The sequence below is a fragment of the Aquarana catesbeiana genome, linkage group LG02 (assembly GCF_042186555.1).
Source record: "Aquarana catesbeiana isolate 2022-GZ linkage group LG02, ASM4218655v1, whole genome shotgun sequence".
Taxonomy (NCBI): domain Eukaryota; kingdom Metazoa; phylum Chordata; class Amphibia; order Anura; family Ranidae; genus Aquarana; species Aquarana catesbeiana.
The window spans coordinates 268,801,456-268,813,967 of record NC_133325.1 but is presented as its reverse complement, the minus strand read 5'-3'; the positions used below and the strand labels follow the sequence as shown (position 1 = coordinate 268,813,967).

Sequence of the window (12,512 nt, the reverse complement as noted above, 5' to 3'; positions counted from 1 at the left end):
AGATCAATATCGTTCACAATTCTCCTGTAACATAGTGAAGATAGGGGATGATATAAAAAAATTGCCACTGCATAAAGTGCCCTGTCCCCAAATTCGTTGCCAAAGGGGAGGCTCTTCTCCAGCAACCCCCCTCCAAAGGAGGCAATGGTAAGAGGCAGAATAGTGGGAGACCAGAAAGAGAGCAAGAAGAGCAAAAAGGCAGAGAGAAAGGGGTCACAGATAGGAGAGGGGGAGAGGAAATGGGGGGTCTCAGATGCGGCGCCTCACAGAAGGGAGTCAGACAAGGCCCAAACAGGATGCTCGAAGTGTGGGAAACTCATAAGAGATCCATGGTTCCCAAATTTTGAGAAATTTGGCATGTGAATCATTCACAATACTGGACATTCGTTCCTGAAGTAACATAACATTCATGCGTGTCCTCACCCCTTGGAATGCTACTCATTGGGTCTTCCAGGCTTGAGCTATAGTTCATTTAGCTGCTATAAAGAGATAAGTGGCCAGTTTCTGCTGAGGAACGAATAAGCCAGGTATTGGACAATGTAATAGGGCTAGCCTAGCATCTTTTCGGACTGTTAGATGGAAAAGTGTCTGCAGTAAGCCAAAAACTCTAGACTAAAACCCCACCAGGCTTGGGCAGGACCACCAGGTAATGTATAACATTACCCCGCTGTCCACAGTTGCGGAAGCATCTATCAGTACTGCCCGGGAAGGCCTGAGCCGTGCGGGCCGGTACCCAGTACCATCGGAATAGGACTTTATATGCTGCTTCTAAGGTGTTTGTATTAAATGAGCACTTGGCTACCATTTTCCCTTCCTTACTCCAGTCCTCCAGGTCTATGGGAGCCTGAAGGTCCTTTTCCCATTGGGCCATATAAGAGAGGGGTGCTGATGACGGACGTCCATTCAAGGCTGCATAGATAGCTGAGATAAGACCGGGAGACCCAGGGGCATGCTGACATGTATGTTCAAAAAAAGTTTTTTGAAATGGGTAAGTGGACGTGCGGCGCAAGGCAGAAATCCAGTGTTTTAACTGAAGGAAACGATAATGCTCTTTAACTGGTGCGTCGTGTGTATCTCGGATGGTCTCCCAGGAAGGAAAGGAGCGGGAGGAAAGAAAGTCTAGAACCCGTGGGTAGCCATGCGAGAGCCACCAAGAGAATGCCTGGGGCTCTTCCAGGCCTGGGGGGGAAGAGAGGATTTTGAGTGATAGGGAGTAGAGGTAAAAAGGAGGACATCATATTACCAGAGTAGCGAACTGAGTCCCAAATCTGCAGTCCATGCAGCAGCACAGGGCTCAAAGAGGGGGGGCGTAATTTATGAGGGAGCCAGAGCAGAGTTTGGAGTGAGGACGAGTCGCAGTTGGGCAATTCAAGTAACACCCACAGAGGAACATCTGTGGTCATGTGGAGCATGGTCAATGGGGAAAACCTGCGCCGCTGTATAGTACTTGGAGATATTGGGCACCCCCAGGCCACTTTGTAGTCTATGGGTATAAAAAGTATATCTAGGGACTCTAGGACATTTATGCGCCCAGATAAATTGGAGGATCCTGTTCTGCAAAAGTCGAAGAAAAAAAGAGGGCACTCTGACTGGCAGAGTGCGAAAATAATAAAGAACTTTGGGCAGGATTGTCATTTTAGCTGCTGAGATCCTTCCTATCCATGAAAGAGTGGGAAATTGCCATGATTGCATAAGGGTGGTCAGGGTACGCAGCAAGGGGTAGTAGTTGGCGGAGAACAAAGAAGAGTAGGAGGGCGTTAGTTTGATGCCTAAATATTCAATTGAATGAGATGCCCAACGATACGGGAAATGTTCTTGAAGACGCTGCACCATATCCGTAGGGAGGTTGACGTTCAGTGCTGTGGTCTTGGAAGAGTTGATTTGAAGGCCAGAGATGGCTGAAAATTGGTCTAACACAAGTTGTAGGTTGGGGAGGGATTTTACATTTTTCTACATTGAACCTCATTTGCCATGTAGTTGCCCACCCCATTAATTTGTTCAGATCTTCTTGCAAGGTTTCCACATCCTGCGGAGAAGTTATTGCCCTGCTTAGCTTAGTATCATCCGCAAATACAGAGATTGAACTGTTTACCCCATCCTCCAGGTCGTTTATGAATAAATTAAATAGGATTGGTCCAAGCACAGAACCCTGTGGGACCCCACTAACCACCCCTGACCATTCCGAGTATTCCCCATTTATCACCACCCTCTGAACTCGCCCTTGTAGACAGGTTTCAATCCACATACTCACCCTATAGTTCATGCCAACGGACCTTACTTTGTACAGCAAACGTTTATGGGGAACTGTGTCAAATGCTTTTGCAAAATCCAGATACACAACGTCTACGGGCCTTCCTTTATCTAGATGGCAACTCACTTCCTCATAGAAGGTTAATAGATTGGTTTGGCAAGAACGATTCTTTGTGAATCCATGCCGATTACTGCTAATGATAAATGATACTGTTTTCATTACTAAAATCTTGTATATAGTCCCTTATCATGCTCTCCAAGAGCCTGCATACTATTGATGTTAGGATAACTGGTCTGTAATTCCCAGGGATGTATTTTGGGCCCCTTTTAAATATTAGTGCTACATTGGCTTTTCTCCAATCCACTGGTACCATTCCAGTCAGTAGACTGTCAGTAAAAATTAGGAACAATGGTCTGGCAATTACTTGACTTGAGTTTACCCTTGGGTGCAAGTCATCCGGTTCCGGTAATTTATTAATGTTAAGTCTAATTCTAATTCTGGCCTCTATTAGCCATGAGGGTGCTTCCTGTGACATGTCCTGAGGATAAGCACTGCCTTTTTTGTTACTAAAGCCCCCGGTATTCCCTCATGAAGACTGAGGAGAAGAATAAATTCAATACCTTCACCATCTCCCCATCCTTTGTAACCAGATGTCCTTCCTCATTCTTTATGTGGCCAATATGGTCTGTCTTCCCTTTTTTACTGTTTACATACATAAAGAATTTCTTGGGATTTTTGCTCTCCTCCGCTATGTGTCTTTCGTGTTCTATCTTAGCCGCCCTAATTGCACCCTTACATTTCTTGTTGCATTCTTTATAAAGTCTGAATGCTAATGATGATCCCACATCCTAGTATTTTTTGAAGGCCTTCTCCTTTGTTTTTATATGCTTTTTTACTTTGGAGTTAAGCCATCCAGGACTTTTGAATGCTGTGGTAAAGGGTGCTCCCAATGCAATCATTAGAACACAAAAAGTGATTTATACAAATAGTATATATACACATTCAAAACTGTGTATAAACGTTTACTAGTGAATGGCTTTATACATGTGCACAAATGTGTCAGAAAAAATAATTAATATATTTATGATTGCTCAAACAAATATATCATGAAAAGTTCAAAACAGCTCCAAAATTCTTTCTAGATGATTCCACTTCAACACCATGTGAAAAATGTAATCCTTGTTCCAAATAATATTCATGCCTTTTCACCCAAAGTGACAACAAATAGCACTCACCAGATGGCCCTGACCAGCAAGTGACCATAAGACATGAAGTACCTCCTCGAATCCTGGAAACCATTCAACGATCTTTCTCCAATCACTCGTTCACATGTATGGTGAACTTGGTCGAATGAGCCCGGGAACAGCCAGATCAAATCTTTGTTATCTATCCTCCGCTCCAATCTCCCACATCTGAAAATCAAGCTCCGCCAAAAAGAGCCAGGGAAGGCAGATATTGTGTAGTATCGTTTGTTTATTGTTAAAAAATGTCACTTATATTGATGCACTCCCCTGCTGGAAATATTGTAAGTGACATTTTTTAACAATAAACAAACAATACTACACTATTGCATCAGCTCTGTGGGCGAGCAGGCGGTGTGCGCGCACCCCCTAGTGGCCGAATATGTTACCGACGTAACATGACGGCGATTCACGCAGCCAAGCCAAGTTACCACAGTACAACTGCGGCGGCTGGTCGGCAAGCGGTTCATTTGCAGTTATTTCCACTCACTTCTTGTCTTGGCTATGGGACAGCATATGAAGGTAAATCTCCCCAACAAGACACAGGTGTCAAAAAAAAAAAAAAAAACCTGACAGGGGTTATAACCCTCTCTTACTGTATCCAAAATGAAAAAAAAAAAGTTTTGCTGATAGTTCTACTTTAAAGAGGCAGTAAACCCTGTTTTTTTTTTTTCTTTTAATACTATAATTTTACTATATGTGTACATGCCTTGCACCTTTAAACATGATTAAAATCCGCTTTGCAAATACCTTTTTTTTAATTTTTACTTTCAAAGATCTCTTTTTCCGGGAATCGGCAGCTCCATTTTTACTGTTGATCTATGTCTCTTGTGTTGACGTAATTTTTGCCCTTCCTTTGTCCCCCTGCCTAAATCTCACGCATGTGCGATCACGTCTAAGATTTTGCATTATTTTAATAGAAAAAACATTGATTTACTTTCATTCAGAAAGAAACTTTTACTAATGTATTATATGGCTCTCAGAATAAGAATAGCTGCTTGCTCTGTGATGCCCTGGTTCACTCCCCATGTGACGTCTCATACAGTCACAAGGGGAGAACCAGAAAGCTCAAGAGAAGGACACATATCGTGATGCTTCCGCGCTGTGCCATTTACAGGGGAAAGAAATGACACGGCATGCTGAGGATACAGAAACAGCACACATAGCGTGCCGTGAAAGAACGGATGGACTGTGCATGCACCGGTGACATCACTACAGTTTGCAGGATGGATTCTGAAGAAACAGACCCAGTAAGTAAAATTTCACAGGCAACGATCAGCTGCCAGTACTATGTAGATTGTAATGAGCTAAAGTAAAGTTTAAGGCCCCTTTCACACTGGGGTGGGGGCGTTGTCGGCGGTAAAGTGCCGCTATTGTAAGCGGAGCTTTACCGTCGGTATTTGGACGCTAGCGGGATGGTTTTACCCCCCTGCTAGCGGCCGAGAAAGGGTTAAAACCACCGCAAAGCGCCTCTGCAGAGGCGCATTGCCGGCGGTATAGCCGCGCCGTCCCATTGATTTCAATGGGCAGGAGCGGTGAAGAAGCAGTATACACTCCGCTCTTTCACCGCTCTGAAGATGCTGCTAGCAGGACTTTTTTTCCCGTTCTGCTAGCGCACCACTCCAGTGTGAAAGCCCTCGGGGCTTTCACACTGGAATTAAAGCAGCCGCACTTTCGGGTCGGTTTGCAGGCGCTATTAGCCTGCAAACCATTGACCATTTGACCATTGAAGGTACTAAAGGCCCTCAGGACCTGGGCGTCAACAGCCAGGATGTTAAAGCCAGCAACTAAAAAGGAGGGCAGTAAACAGGACCTTTGGACACCAGATCTGGATGAACTGGGGGGTTGGTCACGGAGAGTCTAACAGAGCCTAATGAGATCAATGTTCCACACCCCCCTGGACCAGTACAGTGTGTTGAGAATCAATGGAAAGCTCTTCATTTTCAGCCTGAAGGGTGGTGCTGTTTTAAAGTGCTGCCGGGACAAACAAATGTAATTGCAGCACAATTTCAAGGTGGTATCTGGACATCAAGTAATTAAAGCTCTATAGCGCTTAAAGGGAAAGGAAGGGGGAGGGCATAAACAGGTACACCTGTACTTAAAACTGTATTCAAACGTGTGTTGTCAAAATTGAAAACTAGGTTTGTTGTGTGTTCCTATTCACACAGCATGCCTAAAAATATATAGCATACAGAGTAATGATTTCCTCAATGTATTAATGCTCTTTAACTTCCCAGGCACAGGTCAGGGGCTGTGTGGTGGTGACCAAGCTGAACTGTATAAGGCTGGGTTCACACCGCAGCACGGAGTGGCTCACAGCAGGGGTCCAATTTCATCCCCAAATTTTTGGCTGAATGCAGACCTAAAAACAGACCAGAAGACACACAGGACTCCTGTGAATTTCGCACTGGAGCTGCTCCAGAGAAGTGTAAACCAGCTCCATAGAGAGCCGGTCACAATCTCCTGACATGAATTGGATAGGGATGAACCCAGCCTTAATGTAGTGGAGAAAAGCAAAAATCACTAGTCTAGTTATGGTAACTAGCAAAGGAGGCTGGATTACAAAAATGGCTAAACAGAATTAAGACTTTTTTTTGCAGCCTATACAGTTTTCATACATACATTATTTAGCTATTTTCCTGAAGTCTGTCTGTCTATATACAGTGGGGACGGAAAGTATTCAGACCCCCTTACATTTTTCACTCTTTGTTATATTGCAGCCATTTGCTAAAAACATTTAAGTTCATTTTTTCCTCATTAAATGTACACACAGCACCCCATATTGACAGAAAAACACAGAATTGTTGTCATTTTTGCAGATTTATTAAAACAGAAAAACTGAAATATCACATGGTCCTAAGTATTCAGACCCTTTGCTCAGTGTTTAGTAGAAGCACCCTTTTGATCTAATACAGCCATGAGTCTTTTTGGGAAAAATGCAACAAGTTTTTTTACACCTGGTTTTGGGGATCCTCTGCCATTCCTCCTTGCAGATCCTCTCAAGTTCTGTCAGGTTGGACGGTAAACGTTGGTGGACAGCCATTTTTAGGTCTCTCCAGAGATGCTCAATTGGGTTTAAGTCAGGGCTCTGGCTGGGCCATTCAAGAACAATCACGGAGTTGTTGTGAAGCTTGGTTATTTTAGCTGTGTGCTTATGGTCATTGTCTTGTTGGAAGGTAAACCTTCGGCCCAGTCTGAGGTCCTGAGCACTCTGGAGAAGGTTTTCGTCCAGGATATCCCTGTACTTGGCTGCATTCATCTTTCCCTCGATTGCAACCAGTCATCCTGTCCCTGCAGCTGAAAAACACCCCCACAGCATGATGCTGCCACAACCATGCTTCACTGTTGGGACTGTATTGGACAGATGATGAGCAGTGCCTGGTTTTCTCCACACATACCGCTTAGAATTAAGGCCAAAACGTTTTTTCTTGGTCTCATCAGACCAGAGAATCTTATTTCTCACCATCTTGGAGTCCTTCAGGTGTTTGTTTTTTTTTAGCAAACTCCATGCGGGTTTTCATGTGTCTTGCACTGAGAAAAGGCTTCCGTCAGGCCATTCTGCCATAAAGCCCCGACTAGTGGAGGGCTGCAGTGATGGTTGACTTTATACAACTTTCTCCCATCTCCCGACTGCATCTCTGGAACTCAGCCACAGTGATCTTTGGGTTCTTCTTTACCCCTCTCACCAAGGCTCTTCTCCTCCGATAGCTCAGTTTGGCCTGACGGCCAGCTCTAGGAAGCATTCTGGTTGTTCCAAACATCTTCCATTTAAGGATTATGGAGGCCACTGTGCTCTTAGGAACCTTAAGTGCAGCAGAAATTTTTTGTAACCTTGGCCAGATCTGTGCCTTGCCACAGTTCTGTCTCTGAGCTCTTCAGGCAGTTCCTTTGACTTCATAATTCTCATTTGCTCTGACATGCACTGTGAGCTGTAAGGTCTTATATAGACAGGTGTGTGGCTTTCCTAATCAAGTCCAATCAGTATAATCAAACACAGCTGGACTCAAATGAAGGTGTAGAACCATCTCAAGGATGATCAGAAGAAATGGACAGCATCTGAGTTAAATATATGAGTGTCACAGCAAAGGGTCTGAATACTTAGGACCATGTGATATTTCAGTTTGACTTTTTTAATAAATCTGCAAAAATGTCAACAATTCGGTGTTTTTCTCTCAATATGGGGTGCTGTGTGTACATTAATGAGGAAAACAAATGAGCTTAAATGATTTTAGCAAATGGCTGCTATAACAGAGAGTGAACAATTTAAGGGGGACTGAATACTTTCCGTCCCCACTTTATATTATATATATATATATATATATATATATATACATATATATACATATATATATATATATATATATGTGAAATTACAAGTTTGCATAACATGTCAAATCTGTTAATGGTACCTTTTGCAGAACGAAAATAATTTTTCCAGTTCTGGTAGTCTCCTAAATATTCTGCATTTCATTTTAGTTTGATGTGCCTGGTTTGAACAGATATCACTGTATAGCAATGAATAACAAAAAAAAAAAAAGTCTGAACTTCTACCATAGGGGGCGGAGGTGTTCTCCTTTGTAAGCTATCGAGAGAAGACAAACCCTTTATTATTTGAGAAAATTATACAAACACATCTAACATGTTACCATGGCTTTTCAAGATTTATTTTACAGCTTTCTGGATTTGGCAATTAAAACAAAGAAATGTGGTTTATTTAAATGGAAACAAGCAAAACCAAGTTAAATATATAGTTTATTGCCAGCTGTCAACAATGGTACTGCATAAACCAGTAACAGCTGTTTCTCAAATGATTTTATGAACACTGACATCACTGTCATTTCTTCCCTTACACAATCTCCAAATTAAACAGACTACTTACAATCCTGCAGCATGGCCCAAATACCAGGATCACTGCCCAGGCTCCCAAAATAGGATGGTCAAACTATCTCACCTTTTGTTGCTTGGGCCATGTAGTCAAATTATTTTACCCATTTGCACAAAAACAAATTAATGCAGGTCATTAGCAGTCATCACTAGACTGTATTTTCCAACTTGCCCAGTATTAATGCAGCCGCACTGAATGGATTATTATTCAGCCCTGATCTTGTCTTTGGACCAAGTCATGTTGTTATTCTGGACCAATATCAACCTAAAGGCCAACAATTTGGTAGCACTTAGGATCCCATTACTCAGTCATTCTAAGCAGAAGACAAAGTACAACTAAACCCTCTAACCGTACCATTTCCACGAAATGACTTTTAACCAAAAAAAGCATCATTGTACTAGAAAAAAAAAAAGCACATTTACTCACATTTGAATAATTTTAGTTGTTAGTGCCAAACACAGTGCTGCTGCTTATTGCCACAACTTCCATTAAGAGTGTGGACTCATGCATGACATTGTAGTATTAAAAATCTAACGATTCTCCCTCCAGGATGCCTTGCCAATCATATCTGTAGTGGGAAATCTAGAGGGGGTTGTTTCAGGATTGCAGTAAAGGATGACGCTTACTGTATCAGCAGTTGTTGAACCAGCACATCCTCTTGTGGTCCACCTTTGGAACGTGCATTTAGTGTGACAGCACTTCATTTAGAGCACTCTGACACTAGAAGTGCCCCAGGCCAGATTTTACTTTTTTTTTTTTTTTTTTTTTGAACATACACTGTGGGCCTGAAGACAAAAAGACATTCACATACAAGGAAAAAAAATTTTTTTTTTCTTCTTCAATGAGGGTTTAGATGCACTTTAAAAATAGAGAACTTTGTTTTGAGTTTCATGCCCACCCTGCATTCCAGATACTGAATTATGGATTACAAAAAATGCACTTTAATATAACAAATATTGTGTTTTTAGTAAACTTTTTTTCTCGTTTACGCATAAAATATCTTCAAGAAAAGTGGAATTCATACAGACAATAAATCAGTGCTTTAAAATGACTTCAAAGTTGAAAGGGAGATTCTGTTACATGTGCAAAATACAAGATATGACTGTAATGTTTTTACACGAAACAAAAAGTACATAGCCAGACAACAGTGTATATTTTGTTCAGTTTCACCACACTGTTCAAAAACAAAATGCAAAAAATGTAATAAATTATTACTGGTGATTTCATGGGACTCCATAGACCCAGCAGAGAGCAAAACAAACAGTGTACATTAAAAAAACAAAAAACAAAAGCAGAATTCTAAAATGTTCTAAAATTTGTTAGACACCTACATCCTTGTCCAGGCAGATATGAACAAACTCAGTACTTGTTCTGTGTGCAAGAAGTAGCACATTGTATTAAGTCACATAAAAAAAGCACTTTTTTATTCTGGGATAATTCAGTGTATATATTTAATGCTGTGGAGCAAATACAAAGAACCACAGCTCAAATACAAGAACTGGAAACCAGCATACATAGTTACTGTACATTCACACTGCTTCTCACTCCCACAAAAGAAATGGACACTATTTCTATCAAATATTCAGAATATGGATCTTATTTTTTCCATGAAGAAGACTGGGTTTTCTGATCCCAAATTAGAAATCCTTTAAAATTTTGTTTTGTGGACGCATTTGTGCGTAGCTGCCCATGCAAATAAGTATACTTGGTTCAACTCATATTAAATGCCAGGACATCAGCACCTTGTCACAGCAACATTCACTTCACAATAGCCTATCAGCATTAGTAAAAAAAACAAAAATTGTTGGACTGAACTTTTGAATCAAATTGTTATGCTAAAGTATAATAAGCCAATAACATTTTCTAGGAGTTTTTCGAGGTCCAATGATTGTTAGGAAGCATGCAGAAATTGACAGCTTGCTCCCTCATCTAGATGAAACATGGCTTAATTTTCCAAAACAAGACTGCGTGCATTTCCATTTCTTCTTACATATCCAGCTGCATCTCGTTGTTGAAGTCTTGTTAGGCAGGGTATTAGAGTGGTTGTTTTTTTTTTTTTTGCAGATGTACAGGCATTAAGTTGTCCAGCTGTCTGCCCAACACTTTCCAGTTCATGAAGAAATTAATACTTTAAAAACCACTGGGGAAATTTCAGTCTAGTTAAAGGAGTTGAAGTTTCTAAATCCTTTTGTTGAATGAAAGACAACTCTTTCCACTCTAGCCTGTAATGATGTAATGTGGCAAAAAGATGACGGCTGTGACAGCCACAAACACAATGCCACAAGTTACATTTTAATGTAGCAAAATGGCAACTCTTAAAATATTATTTTTGACAAATCATACTTCCATTTCACAACTTCTGCAAGGGTTTCACTCAATGTTTCTCTTTGGGAAAATCACAGAAAAAAAAAAAAAAAAAAACTTTTTTAAACCATCGGTGCTAAAATATAGTCATGTCTACCTAAAGTTACGTAAAAGCGCTATTGTATATTGCACGCAGAACAGCAAGGGTCATCTTTATCAGGCTGGGCTGCATAGTTCATTTGCCGAACAATCTCGGCAAAAAGCTCATCCACCATTGTTTTACTTTTTGCTGATGTTTCCATAAAAGGGCATCCCCAGTCTTCTGCCAAGGCGCGTCCCTCGTTAGATGACACTTCACGCTCACTTTCTAGGTCAACTTTGTTGCCAACCAAGATTACTGGCACCTTTTCATATCTGCATGAAAAAGAGTAAAACACATTAGCAAAATGTACGTTACTGTTCATTATGCTATTTTTTTTCCTAATGCTAGTGCTAGTACATTTAAAGGGGGCCAGTAATACGGGCTGCTACTTATAAAAGATGATCCCAAACAGAAGGGTAGGAGACCAATGGCTTACTGTCTCAAACTGGCAAATTCTATGGAATTCATTCTCCAGTGCTAGTAGAGAGCCTCGCACCAACAGCTAAAAGCCAATCTCATAAGGGAAGGGGATCCAGAATAAGATTAAAATTGTCTGGCTCAGGAAAAAAAATAAAAAAATCACTGGTGGAAGAATTCAAAAACCAAGGACAGAATTGCAATAAACATGATTATTTTCTGTAAAGGGATAAGTGTAAAGGGACATACTCTATTAGGGTCCTCATATATCCAGGTCATGGTATAAATAATAGTTAATAACATTCAACAGGACATTTTCTTTAATGTTGATGACATTTCACTACTTTTCCCCGAATACCTTTGCATTCCCTTGGATTATATAACTTGAACAAAACAGGGTGGGTTCACAAATTTTCACATCTCCAATTTTGTTTGTGGCCATTCAACATCTGCTTTGATACATTCCACTGTGAATGGATTAAGTTATCCAAGTTATCCCTGTGGCTATAAATGCTGGGGGGTATGCTTGTGAGATGTAGAACTGAGGAAGTTACTTGGATGTTTATAACATCACAAAATGATTCACGTTGTGACTAAACCTGGCCATACACTATTAGATTTTCAAATAACAATTCGTAAAAAAAAAAAAGTTTGTGTATGAAAATTCTTAGTAGATTCGATTTCTTGACAAATCGTCCGAAAGTATGTCAAGATTTTGTTTGTTTTCAACATTTGATAATAAAACAAATTGACTTTCCTGGATGAAAATCTCATTAAGGGCCAGTTCACACCAGATGCAGTTCAGTGTGCTTTTTTTTTTCTGCACAAAATGCATGCACAGTGTTTTCCATGTATTCCAATGCCTCTAGTTCAAGCCATGCAGTCAGTTCCTGCCCGGAAACTGACTGCATGGTGTGAACTAGAGCTATTGGAATACATGGAAACACTGTGCATGCATTTTTATTGCAGAAAAAAAATCATACAGAACTGCATCTGGTGTGAACTGTCCCTTAGTGTTAGAAGTTTGTTTTCACCCTGCTCTTTCAAATTCTCTTCTCTCTGTAGTTCAAATTGGACAATGATTTGACCACACTAATGATTAGAAAAACGAACAAGCATTCTTTAATTGAAAAACTTGGAAATAAATTTTACTGGTCTATAGCCAGCTTAAGGCTTATGTCACAAAGGCAACTAGCCAGCACTACCTTCACATTGCTACTCATGAGGAATCTCTTCCTCACAGACCCTTAAAGTTGACTAATCTTGCTCACT

The 12,512-nt window shown here is 40.8% G+C and overlaps 1 protein-coding gene across 1 annotated transcript in view; it reads right to left on the bottom strand.

Annotated features, from left to right (window-relative positions):
* Positions 1-8,127: 8,127 nt before the first annotated feature.
* RAP2A (RAP2A, member of RAS oncogene family) overlaps positions 8,128-12,512 on the bottom strand; it is a 49,151-nt gene continuing 44,766 nt past the window's right edge. Inside the window, exon 2 of the mRNA XM_073614406.1 lies at positions 8,128-11,095. Within this exon, the coding sequence (XP_073470507.1) occupies positions 10,858-11,095 (238 nt within the window). The 3' untranslated portion in view covers positions 8,128-10,857. The remainder of the gene's footprint in view (positions 11,096-12,512) is intronic.